This window comes from Sceloporus undulatus, chromosome 4, assembly GCF_019175285.1.
Source record: "Sceloporus undulatus isolate JIND9_A2432 ecotype Alabama chromosome 4, SceUnd_v1.1, whole genome shotgun sequence".
Lineage (NCBI taxonomy): Eukaryota > Metazoa > Chordata > Lepidosauria > Squamata > Phrynosomatidae > Sceloporus > Sceloporus undulatus.
Genome location: NC_056525.1, coordinates 145,490,425 through 145,506,696, shown reverse-complemented (window position 1 = coordinate 145,506,696; position 16,272 = coordinate 145,490,425). Strand labels below are relative to the sequence as shown.

Genomic DNA, 16,272 nt, shown 5'->3' with positions numbered 1-16,272 from the left:
CGATGAGGAAGGAAATTAAACAAGAAATACGACAAGAGATCAGATCGGAATTAAAGGAGATTAAGGAGACTTTAAGGAAAGCAACTGATGACATAAAGCAGATGGAGAAAAACGTACACAAAATAGAGGAAAAAACTGACAAAATTAACAAAAAAGTGATTGAAATAGAAAAAAATCATGAAAAGGACCTTGATGAACGGGCCTTATATGATCTGAAGCAAAGGGAAAGCTGTATTAAAATCAGAGGCCTGAGAGAAAAGGCAAAAGAGGATTTATATGAATATCTAACGCCTATATTGGCAGATTACATTGGAATGGATCAAGAAAAATTTCAATGGGAAATCAATAAATTGTTTAGGATAAATTCAAAGATGGCTCGACAAAAGAACCTTCCGAGAGACGTGGTTGTATGTTTCACGAGAAAAAAGATAAGGGATGAGATAATACAGTTAAGCTACGAACAAAATTTAGAAGTGGAAGGACTGGACTTGATTATATACAAAGACATCCCAGTTAGAATTCTTAAAAAACGGTCCGGCTACAAACCACTGATTAATCTGTTGAAAGATAACGATATTATTTACAGTTGGGATAGATTGGAAGGTGTAATATTCAGATTTAAAAGTGAAACATTTAAAATAAACTCTATAATGAAAATGAAAGACTTCATTAGAAAATACAAAAGAGAGCTCAAAAAAAGCGATTTACAATCTGACGAAGAAGAAGAGGAAGAAGAGGGAGAAAGAAAAGAAGAAGAGAGGCCGGGAAGTACAGAAACCTAAAGAAAATGGAGAATACAGTAAAGAATCATAAAATGAAAATTTAGAAACTGAGTGAAAGAAAAAAGTGAAGAACAAATAAAGAAAGAATGGGACATCTTTTATGTTTTTCTGAAGAAAGAATGGAAAAATATTATATTGAGAAAATGGATAATGTATCATAAACAAATTATAAGTTTGTTCACTAAGCATTAAGTTGGTTAATGTTGATTAATGATGTCTAATTTGGTTACCTGTAAGATATTAAGGTCTGTCGTGGGGTTTATCGGACAATGAAAGGACATTGGCTAAGTAAGTTAACTCAAAACATTTAATATGAGTAAATATTAGAAGAAATAATTGTAAAAGAAAGAGTAAACAAATTAGCAGAAGGGAACGATTATATAAAGGTTAAGATATAACTGAGTCTTAAACAGATACTTTAAAGATAAAACAAGTAGTAGGAAGTGCACTATATGTTAAATGTGTTTTATTCAAAAGGTGTCAAGAGGGACAATGTTGTATGTATGTGTATGTATATATGTTGTGTCAAAATGTGTGTTGTGAGAAAAGTCTACAAAAAGTAATTAAAAAAAAAGCCATTGGCAACAATTTTTGAGAACTCCTGGAGAACAGGAACAGTCCCAGCAGACTGGAGGAGGGCAAACATTGGACCCATTTTCAAAAAGTGAAAAAAGAGGATCTCAATAATTACCGCCCAGTTAGTCTGACATCAGTATCAGGAAAGATACTGGAGCAGATCATTAAACAGAGTCGGTGAACATTTAGAAAGCAATGCCATTATCACAAAAAGTCAACATGGGTTTCTGAGAAACAAGTCATGCCAGACTAATCTAATCTCCTTATATAATTATCAGCTTGGTAGACAAAGGGAATGCTGTAGATATAGCATATTTTGATTTCAGTAAGGCCTTTGACAAGGTCCTCCATGATATTCTTGCAGACAAGCTTATAAAATGTGGACTAGTCAATGTGACTGTTAGGTGGATTTGTAATTGGTTGACCAGCCAAACCCAAAGGGTGATCACCAATGGCTCCTCTTCATCCTGGAGAGAAGTGACCAGTGGGGTGCCACAGGGTTCTGTCTTGGGTCCAGTGCTATTCAACATCTTTATCAATAACTTGGATGAAGGCATGTGTATCAAATTTGCAGATGACACCAAATTAGGAGGAATAGCTAATACCCCAGAGGACAGGATCAAAATTCAAGAAGACCTTAATAGATTAGAAAGCTGGGCCAAAGCTAACAAAATAAATTTCAACAGGGAGAAATGTAAGGTACTACAGTTAGAGTTGAAAAATGAAATACATAGAGATAGAATGGGGGACACCTGGTTTCACGAGACTATGCATGAAAAGGATCTAGGAGTACTAGTAGACCACAAGTTCAACATGAGTCAACAGTGCTATGCGGCAACTAAAAAAGATCAATGCGATTTTAGGCTGCATCAATAGAAGTATAGTGTCTAGATCAAGGGAAGTAATCGTGCCACTGTATTCTGCTTTGGTCAGGCCTTACCTGGAATATTGTGTCCAGTTCTGGGCACCACAATTCAAAAAGGATGTTGCCAAATTGGAGTGTGTCCAGAGGAGGGCGACCAATATGATGAAGGGTCTGCAAACCATGCCTTATAAGGAAAGACTTAGGGAGCTAGGTATGTTTAGCCTGGGGAAGAGACAGTTAAGGGGTGATATGATTGTCCTGTTTAATTATTTGAAGGGGTGTCTCATTGAGGATGGAGCAAGCTTGTTTTTTGCTGCTCCAGAGACTAGAACACAGAACAATGGGTGCAAGGTACAGGAAGTTAGGAGGAACTTCTTGACAATAAGCTGTTTGAGTCTCCCCCCTTGAAGGTCTTTAAACAGAGGCTGGATGGCCATCTGTCAGGGCTGCTTTTATTTGTGATTTCCTGCATGGTAGGGGGTTGGACTGGATGGCCCTTGTGGTCTCTTGCAACACTGTGATTCTATGAAATTAGTGAGATGGGTTGTTGTCATGCTAGGAAGCTGCAAATGATGTATTTGGTGGTTCCTTCTTAACTTTGAAGTTTACCACTTTGGTAAATTTAATCACAGCTTGTGACAGCACTAAATTAAATTAAATTAAATTAGCTTACTTGCTAATTAGCTTACTTGCTGTTCACCGCTATGATCTTTGGAATAGCGGTATATAAATAAAACAAATTATTATTATTATTATTAAACTTCGCTGTAGTCCACAGAAAAATATTTACAGGACCTACAAGTAAATATTTTTATTTTATGGTGAAGGGTGTTATATGTTGATATCTGAAGAATGATAGGTAATGAGAATACTGTATATACTCATGTATAAGTCTAGAAATTTAGGTCAAAAAATTGACCCCAAAAACCTGAGTCGGCTTATCCACAGGTCAGTGTAAGTACTGTACTTTAACTCTTATTTAAAAGAAGGAACCATCTCCTGATGAAAAGCAAAATTATAATATGTGAAGCACTGACCCACCCTCCTCTACTCTCTCATCCACCCAGTCTGAAGAACAAGCACATAGTTATGTCTACTGGAATTTTATAAGTTCTTTGACATTATTTTGCTTTGCTTCATCCTTTAGATCCTTTGTTATATGCCCCTAAATTTTATCCTCAACTTATCCACGAGTCATAGCAAAATCCATAATTTTGGCCCCAAAACTTGCCCTCATCTTATACATGAGGTCGACTTATAGTCAAGTATATACGGTACTAATCACATACATAAAAGCCATTGAAGGGGTAGATTAGAGTGCTTTTACTTCTCTTAACCCCCCCCCCAAAACACATTTAAAATTAAAAGTAGTAAAAGAAATGAACATGTTCATCCCTTTTTTCAGAGATATATTTTCACAAAGCAATTCAAACAATACATGTGCTGGACACAAATGTAATGTAAATATACAAAAGAAACATAATCATTATTGAGGAAATTAGGATTGTGGTTGTTGAGAATGTAGCATATATACAGTAGTAACTACCTGTTCAGGAATCTCCAGTTTGAAGAAATACGTTTCTGAAGTTTTCTTGAATATGAGAGATATAAGCCAAAGCATCAGGAAGAACGCTCCATGGCCAATGGACCACTCCATATTCTTCAGTCTGTTTTAATCATCGGCCACATGAGCAGAACTCCTGAGACTAATCCAAAGATCATTCTCTGGCTTACTCTGCTCTACTAAATCTTCCTATCCTACCTGCTAAGGCTTCTAGTGAATCCCTGCCCCAGAGAGGAAGAAGGCTGGTTCCTTTCAGAGCTGCCCTGAAATGTCAGTTCACAATATTATGCTTGCCTCTCACCTGTCCTTTTGAGAAAAACAATTGTTTTGCCCAACTGAGCAACCACTTCTAGGTATTCCTGTTGGATAGACAGTGATTCCACTGATCTGGACAGCATTGTGATGGAGATTTCCAGTGTATATGTGAGTGGTGTATGTGAATAAGTGGTACATGTAGGTATTTATGGATCTTTGGGTTTCTGTGTGTGAGAGAGAAAGAGAGAGAGAGAGAGGACATGCCTTGAAAGTAGGGTTCTGCACAACAGTAGTGAGGGTCATGTAAACCTGCCCACTGTGGCCCAAGAATGGTTACTCAAAACTCTTGAGAAATGGTTTCTCAGCCCGTACTAATTATACAAATAAGAATGTACAGGTGGATTTGGAATACCACACTAAAACATGATTCATGGTATGATTTGATTTATAGGCAGCATCTGTGGTTGTTTTGTTTCTCCTGTTCAAAAGAAGTTCAATGTACCTTGAAAATCAGAATAGTAATGATCATGATCAAGACTGAAAGATTATACAGTACTCCTTTCTTATAAGGAGTTCACGCACAGAAACTTTCTCAGGAATTCTAGTATAGTGGAGCTGAGAGTTCCCATTTTCATTCATAATTTCTCTCTTGCTGAGATTCTGTGGAGTTGAGTGATAGTTTTAAATTTGCCTCAACATAGCACGGTAGTTGTGTTTAAAGATATGTGAGTGTTGTGGGTATCGTGTAGTGATTTGATGCACATTTTTACTCTCGCAAAACAAACTATTGGCATGGTTTTATTTCAACCTATCAGCAGCAATTTTACGCAAAATAAGAGGAAACCATTGGCTGCCTCAAGTAGCAAGAGAAGTAGCACTGCTGTCTTACAAATATCCAATCTATCCATCTAGCCATCATTTCATTTATATCCTGACTGGGAGCTGAGGAAGCTTACAAAATGCAGAAAATTACACCGCCCCCGCCCCCCCAAAAAAAGGTTAGTTAAAATATAACATAAGACAAAACATTAAAAAAAACTGAGATTAAAAGTGTTAAACTAATAACAAAATTAAATCAAATTTAAATGTTAGTTTAGAACAAAGATGAAAAGCAGTACAGTACCATGAAAGTCCCTTCTCTTGTTAGCAAGCAGATTCCAAAAGCTTGCTGGAATAGAAAGGTCTTTACCTGCTGCTGAAAGACAGCAAAGAAGGAGCCATTCCAACCTTCCTAGGGAGGGAGTTCAATATTCTGAGAGCAGCCACAGAGACAGACCTCTCCTGTATTCCCACCAAATGTGCCTGTGGATGTGGTGACATGAAAAAAAGTGTGTCCCCTGAAGATCAAGCTCATTCATATGAGGAGATATGATCCTTCAGATAGGCTTGACCTCAGCCATATACAGTGGTGCCTCGGGTTACGAAAACAATTCGTTCCGCGGCCGCTTTCGTAACCCGAAAAGCCTTCGTAAGCCGAAAACCCATAGGCGCTAATGGTGAAAAAAGCCGCGGCTCCGCCGCGGCTCCATTTAAAATAGCGCTGGAGTTTTTTCGTAACCCGAAAAAACTTTCGTAACCCGAAACAATAAATCCCTATGGGATTTTTTCGTATCCTGAAAAATTCGTAACCTGGGTATTTCGTATCCCGAGGTACCACTGTAGGTCAGAACCACTACTTTGAATTGTGCCTGGAAACAGATTACTGAGGCATCTATTTATAGGAGCCACCACCATCATCATGAATAGAAAGTTGCATGGTCTGAGGTTAGAAACTAATTTGCTGATAATGAGTAGAGCTTGGATTCTAAACATGAATTTGGGCTGAATATGTGAAGTCTTCCATTGATTCTGACTGCTGGAACAGTGCAGAATTAATGCAATTTGACACCACTTTAACTGTCATGGCTCCATCCTATGGATTCCTGGTATTTGTAGTTTTTTGGCACCAGAGCTCATCCGAGAAGGCTAAATATGTCACAAAACTACAAATCCCAGAATTCCGTAACATCAAGCCATGACAGTTAAAATGGTGTCAATATAGATGCAGCCTGAAGTATAATGTGACAGTGATCTTCTGCACTCTTGACAGGTTTTGGCCTTGTATGTGTTAAAAAATGCTGTTACAAAATGTTGTAGTAGATTGGGACTATAGCTAAAGGGCACAGCAGCTTCTTCAGCAGCTTTTCCTGGCTCTTCTATAACTCTCTTTACTAGGCCCCCTAAACCATGTAGTGGATGATATATTTTCGGACATAGTACAACTAACAAAATGCAAGCCTTCCTGTAATTTTAAAGGTTCTTTGTGTGTATGTCTTTAACTTGTCCCTTTCTGACTCCAGAAATGCCTATAAGACAGGTCAGTCATGTCAAATAGGCTTGTTTCATACCAATTCATCTTGCTTTGGAGAGTTGCATCCTTATGTGGTATGTTGTTTCTCCAACAAGGAATCTATCTTACCTTATTTCCCTTATGTCTAGTATCCTGTTAAGTCTGTAGAGTTACTAAGCAGCATTTCATGGCATGTCCCTGGAGAAAAAGGACAATGAGTCACAATAAATTTGCAGCTTGGGTGTACCATTTGAGTGGAGAAGTCAGAACATGATGTACCTACTGAAGGATATACTGAATTCCACTGTGAAGAAATGTTAGTCATTAGCCAGAGATACTATCAGCAGGACATTTATCCATTTGGACTGTGTGGGTGTGTGTAGTGGTATGGTGTCACTGAAGACACAGCTGCTATACCAGGTTTCTCCCTCTTTGTACTTTAAATAAAAAATTAAAATATCTATACTTCAGAAGTTGGGGAGTTGCTGTGGGCAGTGAACATACATTGCTCCGTTGCAGTACCATAATGCAGATGAAGGAGAAATAGACCCAACATTGCTTTTGCATGATTTTATGTAAGCTGCCTTGGGGGATCCTCCTGTATTAAAACAGAAGATCAAGAAAGAATAAGAAGGGGCAATGGATATTTTCATATTTCTCCTCCTACTTTAGCTCCCTGTATCCTTTAAAAAGCTGTAGGCACTATTGTAGTAGGCTCTAGGTGAAATTTATAGAAACTGCCTCTTCTCTTCTCCCTTCCATAGGTGCTTGTGCTTGATCTCCTGCTTAAATACAATTACTAGTCCTACCTACAGTAGACCCACTGAATTAGTAGGATTTACAGAAGTGTTGACTTACCATTCAGCACTTAATTCAAGGAAGGCTCCACTAGTTGAGATTAGCAATTGGATTATTACTAGTCTACTTCAGTCCCCTCTGCAAACAGATTTGGTATAGCTCAGTATTTTTATGTTTGTGTGTGTTATCTCCTAAAGATAGGTTTAATATATTCACCCCTGGGAGATTTAGGTTTTAGGAAATCCTAGCAATCTGGTGTCTACACAGCCTGTGACAATACAGCTGACAGATCGCACAAATCCTTTCATGCTTGAAGGGAGGATGCACGAGGTCAGCTGAGATGATAAGGCTAGAGAATAATTGGTGGTAGTAACTTGATGTCTGCCTTAGATGGGAAATGTGGACATAAATTCTGGTTTTCATTTTGAATATTTACTATCTCTTCTGGAAGCAGGCTTCTTTGGGATAAGGCAAATATACTTGGGAGGGTTTTTTAATTAAAAAATAAACTGGCATGACTGAAAAATCTTCCGCTCATTTAGAAAATTAGTTTGTCTGGCAACAACAGACAGTTGTGTGACATAGATAGCACAACCAACTTGAGCTGCTGCTGCCTTCTTTTGTGTTTTCTACGTATATATTAATTAATTAATTGCTGGTTGCTTTAAGTTGTTCAGCTTTTGTTGCCAAGTGCTTTCTTTTCCTTGCAAGAACAGCAGTGTATTGGCATGCAGTCTTTCCGTTCCTTGGTATGTCATCTTTGGCGGGCTTTCCCATCAGATTTGGTATAGAGATGATGATTAAGACTCCCCTCTCTAAGTATGATGGTATATGAATTGATGATTGGAGATTTTAAGGAACTAATAGGGATGTATAATTCAGTATTAGTATTTTATTGACTGTTCAGTTGCATTGTATTATTTTAATGATGTAACCCTGCTTCGATCCTTGGAAGAGGCAGGGCATATAAATTATTATTATTATTATTATTATTATTATTATTATTATTATTATTATTATTATTATTATTATTATTGAGCCCTGTTTTCTTGAAGCACATTTTTCTTTTTCCCCTAAAGTTCTTCTATTGATCTGTTTTACAGCTGGATCCCGGGCTTCTTACACCAGCCAACATAGCCACTTGGGCTCTGATTTAAGGGCGTTGCAGTCTCCAGAGCACCACATAGATCCTATTTACGAAGACAGAGTATATCAGAAACCCCCTATGAGGAGTCTCAGCCAGAGTCAGGGGGACCCTCTTCAACCAGCACATACAGGCACATATCGCACTAGCACAGGTAGGTGGAAATAACCTGCAATTTTGTTCCTCCCTGCCTGGATAGTTGTGTTGTCTTAAGTGACAAATATGTATATTGTGTTGATCTGTCAGAAAAAAGGTTGGCTATTGCTGCAAAATCTGACAAAGTTAAATATATTTTTCCTTTCTTATTTTTATTTTCTCTCACTGTTCTTCCTTAATTCAACTAAACAAATGATATGCTGACTCTCCAAAATATATATCTGATGTTTTGCTTTGTTTGCTAAGTACAACTGTTTATTGTAAGGAAGACTTTCTCATGTGATTAATTGAGTATTTACAACCAGATCATTTAATGATTTGGTGAAGGGGGAATTAATCAAACATGGAACATATGTTCCTTTTCCACTTCATATGTGTATGCATGTGCTCATCCATTCATTCTTTCTGTCACTCCATGTAGCAATGTAAGTGGCTATATTTCAATCAATCTCTCAATATCATTGATTCATCTATAATGTAACAATGCATGATCATATATTACATATGTTGGTGTACTAGTCTCAGTTGTGGAGTTTCATCTCAGCACTTCATTTGGAAATAGCTCTTTATTTGGAAACCTATGAACAGCAACCAAATCAGTAACAGCAATTATACATGAAGGAGTCTACACCCAGCATGTTCAAAACCAAAATAGCTTCCAAACAGATAAACACAAAACTAACATTAGACTTTATTGTGGCATTAGTCATATTTATGAGATGTTTTCTTTGCAGTGTTGGTCTTATACAGAGGAAAATCTAAAATCAAGAGACTATTTGCATTGCTAGGAGAGTGGTTTGCCTTTGTTTTAGCCTTTTTCTATGTTCATTTTTTTAACCTTTACACTATTCATTTCATTTTTAAAATTTTAGTAATTAATTTTGTATTCTCTATGTATCTAGAATAGTTAGAGCCATCTCACTTTAAAGGTTCTAGCAGTTTCATCTAATTTATAAATAACTTCACTGCTTCATATTGAACAGGAATATCAAGAAAGAAGCAGTAGTAATAGATGCAATAGTAATGACTATCAGTGGAGCATTTTAAAAAGAGGAATAGAGCCTAGAAAGGAGCCATTCTTATATCCACTATGATTTTATAGCAATAATTAGACTTTAAAACAAATGAAGTGTTAGCAGAAGTAAAGCTGATCCTATGTTTTGTATAGATAGAATAAATGAACAAAATATGTTTTTCATATGTAGATTTCTTGTTTGTTATATGGTGGGATATGCAAGAACCATGTAAACAGATGCCTACAAGAAAAAGAGGACACTGTTGGCATACATTAGGCAAGATTGCATTAATTTTGTAGTTTAAGATTAATGTAGGTTTTGGAGGGGAGGGAGTACTAAGTAGTTTTTGGTGGTATTAAAGGGTGTTTCTCAATTATGTGATCAAAATCCAATATGTACAGTTTACTAGCCGAATCTTGTGTTGTACATGCTATAAACAACATGCTTTAACAAAGTGCTTGCTATAAACAACAAATTAAGCTGGAAGCCTATCTTTAATTATAACATTCTGTAGAATATGACAAGGGAGAGTAGAACATGGCAAGCCAACTATTGCTACATGTTTAACTTGTTTGTTTTTAGTAAAATAATCCCAGCCAGCGCTAACCACCTGAACTAGACACATACAGTATGCAAATATGGAATATTTAGAATCACCCTCAGTAAATACAAAAAGTAAATAAAGGATGTACAGACATATACACTTTGGTGCAAGATACTTCATGGGACAGTTTGATATTCTGTATAGAATTTATACTATGTTAATGCGGTCTCAAAAATCACTGATCAGTTATACTGAACCTGGGCCTGTGGTCCTAACTTTATACCAGCCCCTTAACAAGTAGCAGGAAATAGATTCTGGCATGGCTGGATAACTGATTCTTCCTGCCTTCCATGTCTTTGAACCTGCTTGTCTTATTGTGTGTGTGTGTGGTTTCCCCCCCCCCCTTCCTTGTGCTTTGTTTTCTTGCCTCTCAGTCTCTACAGTCCCTTGTTTCCCCAAGTCACTTATCATTTTTCCCACTCTTGTTCTATCTGCTTGATCCCCATCCTTTTGCCTTCTTTTTTCTATTCTCAATTTTGCTTGATGGACGGTTTGACAGTATGCACAGATTTGTGTGCTTTTATGATAGGCCTAATAAAGTTTTTCCAAAATACAGAATTTTTTTTTGTTTGTTTTTCTTATGGCCAACACAGTGGCATCCGTGTTTGTTTTGAGAGGGTAATCTCATGAACCAGCCCCAGAGAGGACATCAAAAACAGTTGGCCTCATAACTTGGAAGTGGATTAGATTTTGGTACTCTGAACCTACATTCTCATCAACTACATAAGAGCTTGCCATGGATCACTGTGGCTTCTTTTGGATGTAACAATAAACTACTGTATATTCTTGTGTATAAGTTGACCTCATGTATAAGTTGAGGGCAGTTTTGGGGGCCAAAATCAAGGATTTTGATATGACCCATGGGTCAAGCACACTGGGGCCTGTTACAAAAGATCTAAAGGGAGAAACAAAGCAACACTTCCCTCCCTACATCTCCCTCTCTGGACCTCTCCCAAGGATCACAGTCTCGGCATGGAAAACCATTTTTAATATTTTGGTAATTAATTCTGTATTTTCTATGTATCTAGAATAGTTAGAGCCATCTCACTTTAAAGGTGCTAGCAGTTTCATCTGATTTATAAATAACTTCACTGCTTCATATTGAACAGGAGTATCAATAAAAAGCAGTAGGAAACAAACCTAGGCGCTCTCTCTCTCTCTCTCTCTCTTTCTTTCCCTTCACCACCAACATTTCCTGGGCTCATGGCTTGCAAAATGGGGTACAGACATTTATTTCTCTCTCTCTCCCCCCCCCCCCCTCTTTATCACCAGCATTTCAAAGGCTCATGGCTTGCAAAATGGGGTACGAGCCTTGCCATATTCTCTCTCATTCTCTTCCTTGCCTGATTGGCTGTTCATAGCTCTGGCTATGAAGGGTGGCTGAAGGATAACACACACACACACACACAGAGAGAGAGAGAGAGAGAGAGTGAGTGCATGGGGATTCAAACAGGGAGGCACCCTCCCTCTCTCCCCCCCTTCTCCCTTGCATCACCAGCTGTTTGTTAGCTCTGGCTGCGAGGGAAGGCTGAGGGATAACAAACACAGAGAGAGGAGAGCACATGCAGGGACTCAGATGGGAAGCTGTTTAAAGATCCCTGGCTACAAAGGAAGGGTGGACACTTCTTTTCGGAACTAATAAGCAGTATTAACTTATTGTCCCATATATAAGCCGACCCATGATTTTGGAGTCCATTTTGGGGCATAAATTCCTTGACTTATAGTTGAGTATATACAGTATGTACTACATCTGCATATGCCAAATGTTGCCTGTATGTTTAGACAGAAGAATGGCAAATAAACAATTTGGGGCCAACAAGAGTGGGCTCTGCTGATGTGCATGTTCCTCACATGTTCTTCCTAATGCAGGAAGGCAATGCATCAAGGCCTGCAGTATGAGGACTCCCCCCAGTAGAGGAGGGCTTGCATCCATTTTTAGTTTCTGGAATCTGATCAGATTAGTGGAAACATACAGTAGAGTTAATGAATTACACAGACCTGCAAAAATGAGAGTCATGAAAATGTTTTTAAAATATAATCTGGTTTTATAGGAACTTGATGTTCTAAATGCAAAAATGGCCTCGGATTTCCTCCATCATACACAGTTCTTTCACAACTTGCATTGAAGTTTTTATGCTGTAATATGTGACTGAATGAAATAATCTTGCAAAGAATTATCCCACAAAGAGTAAGATGGGTTAAAGTCTTCTAATAGACTTTCAAAACAATTTAATTTGCTGATATGAAACACAAAAATCCATTCAAAGGCACCAAAAGAAGTCACATTGGAACCTCAGTGTCCCCATTTAATTTAAGGTCCCCATTTAATTCCATTCTTGAAAAGCTGTGGGAGAAACCCAGATTGGATACAGGCTGCCTACTCCCCAGGCATGGGGCAGTACAATAAAATCCATTGGTGATGGTTACAACCCATGTCTATCTTGGCACAGATTTGGCGTATGATAATCTACAAAGCTAAGTCACAACTGAATTGATAAAAATATTGAATTTGTGAAAGAATTGTGTGTAGTACAACATTGTGTTGGGATTTTGTTTTGTTTTTCAAATTTAACACCCAAAAACATTAAAAATAACTACGATACTGAAAAAGGTTTTTTCATTGCAGGCCTGTGTTAGCTTTATTATGGTCATATAACCTATTAATTACTATGACCTGTTCAGTCTGAAACACGTAACAAATAAAATTTCAAGAAGAAAAACAAGAATCTACTACAATTTATCCAGACTGACTAGTACAATCAATCAGTTGAGCTCTTCTACACATAGTAATTAAAAAGAAATTAGCCATCTGCTCTGTTATGTATGGGGCCTTATTGGATAAATGGTACATAAGCAGCCTGTTGTTTTGGGTGCCCTAGTAAGCTAATCAAAAGACAATAAATGATATATTTCAAATCTGGACAAAAGTCACAGTAGAAGAGGACATTTATATACAGTGACACAACCTGTTTTTAAAACAGGATTCTAAGAAATTTGCCCTGGCTTACTGGAGTATGTATCAAATTTCATTTTTAAATAGTAAATGTTTTCAGGCTTGTGTGTTAAGGGAAGTCAAATAAGGGGCAAAACAGACCGCCCAAATGGGTGGTATCATGCCTCCCCTGAAAAAGCTGGGTGGGCACCATGTCAACCACATGCAACGGCCCCACTCCGGCTTTTTTCCAGCTCAAAAAAGAGTGGCAAAATTTTGCGCCATGGCTTTGCAGTGCTCCCGTGGCATGCGGCATATAAACGCTGCACCACTGAAGCTCTACAAAACTGCCCGTCATGCAGTTGGGCGGGCAGCATGACACCAGCTTGGGGATGGCATCAGAGTGTGCGGCATCTAAACACTGCGCTCAGACACCATTCCCCAAGCCAGTACAAAGGGAAAGTCTGCTTCGCCCCTAAGTTGGCCAGGAACCAGTTGTATTACTCAAGACATTTAGGTGTTTTTTTTTAATATTATGTTTTCTTTGGATGAATACTTGCAAGCGTGTGTTACTGGGACTTTGAATAAATGCCAGTTAGGTTAATTTTGTAGAGAAATATATAGGGCTGAATATCTTTGAAGAAAAGAGAAGGTATAGTCAAGTTTTTAAAGTGTGAACCTGAACTGTATTTGCCACAGACTCTGCAGTTTCTAAATACATGGGTGAAAATCTAAACAGCTGTGCTTTCTATAGAATAGTGTTGGTCACTTCCACACCATGCAATAATTGAACCAATGCCTTACATTTAAATATCTTAATAGCTTGAGGAGTATTACAACCAACTTGACAAAATAAAACCATACAACTGTATACCTGCTACAGTTTGCTAATTCAAATACTGTTTTAAATTCCATATTAAAGCTAAACCCAAAAGATTTTACATATGTTACCAGTTGTAATATATATCTCCTTAATATCAATAAAGATCACTTCTGGCTTTAAATGGGGATACAGTCTTGGCCTAAACAGTTGTGGGGGCCCAGAAGTGGCCAAAATGACCAATCACACTCAATATAATTTTCTGGGGGAAAGATTGGAAATATGGGGGTATAGGGTCTTGGATACCAAAACTGGCATTAGCCTTCTGAAATCCAAGAGGCAGGGGCAGCCTACTAACCATAGACGTTCTATATCCCTGCATTAGAGCAATCAGGATTAAGAGTCTTTGTAAAAATTTTGTCTACAACAAGCTGAAACATTTACAAAAAATTGGGGGAGAAACAAAATTTTTAAAGTATAATCCACCTACGGTAGATAAGTAATAGGACATCATCATTGCCTGTGAAGTCTACAGAATACATAGAAACACCTCATATTTCATAGTTTTTGGTGGGTTTTTCGGGCTATGTGAAGAAACTCTGCTAGAACATGGCCACATAGCCCGAAAAACCCACAAAAAACTATGGATGCCAGCCAAGAAAGCCTTCGACTTCACCTCATATTTCAGTTGGAGTCACTTTCAACTATTTTGACAACAGTTTCTTTTCTTTCAGAAATACAATCTCTATTTTACACATAGAATTCTGGGTCTGAGACACATTTTTTGAGAAAATCAAATCAAATACTGTAAATCAAATAAAATAAATATTGTAAATGAGAGTAATAAATAGGTTATCAGTGAAATCTAAGCCAAACCTGAAAATAAGTAAAATACTGTATAGCTTTTCAGAGAAGTCATAACCTCCGAATCTGCTGGTGAGTTTGAAAGGAGTGGATCGGTGAGAGGTCCCATCTGCCCTTTAGATACACTGTGATGAAAGGAATTCTGGGAGCAAGTTGAACCCAGGCTTTGGTCTGCTGGATCACAAACACCTTCAGTCCCCTGAGAGGCCCTTGAATTCAGTGATGCCTGATGGCTTCCATATCAGTGGGTTGGCGAATCTAGGCTGTGTGTTATCATAAACTGTCCAAGGTGCTGAACCCTATCCTCCAAATAGGGTTCCTTTAAGTTCAGTCTGAAAGCCAAGGTTCAGTCACTACTTCTCCGAAGCCAGCAGCCATCACTGCTTGGATAGCTGCCCTCAACTATATCAGCCGGGAGGTGTTACAGCTGACTGCCATGTGCTAAAAAATGTAGAAGAGACTTTGAAGATGATAAAGAACCATGGGAAGAAAAGAAGGGGGAAAGTTCCCAAGCTAGGAGGGCTTTATAACTGACAAACTGTAACATCTCAGGCCCTGGCCCACCCCGCAGAGTTGCTCTCTTAATGCTATCCTGGGAGACATGTACAGTATATCTTAACTAAAGTATTAGAGTGACATTTGTAACATCTTAACTAAAATATTAGAGTGACATTTGTAGTCTTATGTTTGCTTTTTCCTTGATCCAGTTTTGTCTCTCTTGCCATTTTGTGTATCTATACAAGTTTAAAATGCCTGATCTTATGCGTATTTAAATATGCTGATACAATTTTAATGAGGAATTCTGTTTTTGAAATGTCACTTCATAAACTTATCACTATCAACCTCTTTGGAGCTTTTGCAATTTGCACATCAAGTATGCCCAGTTTACAAGTGAAACATTGTACTTTGAATTCATCATTAATACAAGATCTCATTGCCACACATCTTCTTCTGTTGGGGACTAAAATTATTAATGTACAGCACACATTTTCATATTTTGTGCGTAAATGTTCACTTGTCTCATTCTTAGATGTGAGAATGAGAAATCTTATTAATTTTCACAACTGTGAAATGATGAGATATTTTAGTTCTCACATTTGCAAGAACATTATTTTGTGCAAATTAGCCAGTTGTGCAAAACTGTGATGCTTATTTTGTGGACTGTTAACAATCAAAAGCGTTCAAATGGTCTTTTACTGCCTTTTCATAAATCAAACACTCCTTCTGTACTTGCCTTTTCTGCTGCATTATTTCTATGCTTTGTTTCACAAAGGAAAAGACAGACTGACTTTTTTTGCATAAATTACAGAAACCCCGATTATTATTTTTTAAAAAGAGTTCCTTGTCCTGTTCTCACATTGAAGGTGAGAACTCTCACAGAGACTGGCCATCTCCCAGCAGGATGTCTCAATGTGTTGTGACTGCCTGTCCCATTGAAATAAGAAATTTAACACATTCTTCATCTCTTTATTTCTAATATCCCTGTGTTGTCTTTTAGGTGTTCATAAGGGGGAAGGATGTTAACAGTGTTGCTTAAAGTGTACCAGAGCGCAGGGTGGGGGAAGTG

General features: G+C 37.8%; 1 protein-coding gene across 4 annotated transcripts in view; it reads left to right on the top strand.

Moving 5' to 3' along the window:
- Positions 1-16,272, top strand: part of CTNND2 (catenin delta 2) — a 557,661-nt gene that overhangs the window by 270,474 nt on the left and 270,915 nt on the right. For all 4 annotated transcript variants that reach the window (XM_042464992.1, XM_042464991.1, XM_042464993.1 and 1 more), the window contains one exon: positions 8,273-8,467. In XM_042464992.1, the coding sequence (XP_042320926.1) occupies positions 8,273-8,467 (195 nt within the window). The remainder of the gene's footprint in view (positions 1-8,272; positions 8,468-16,272) is intronic.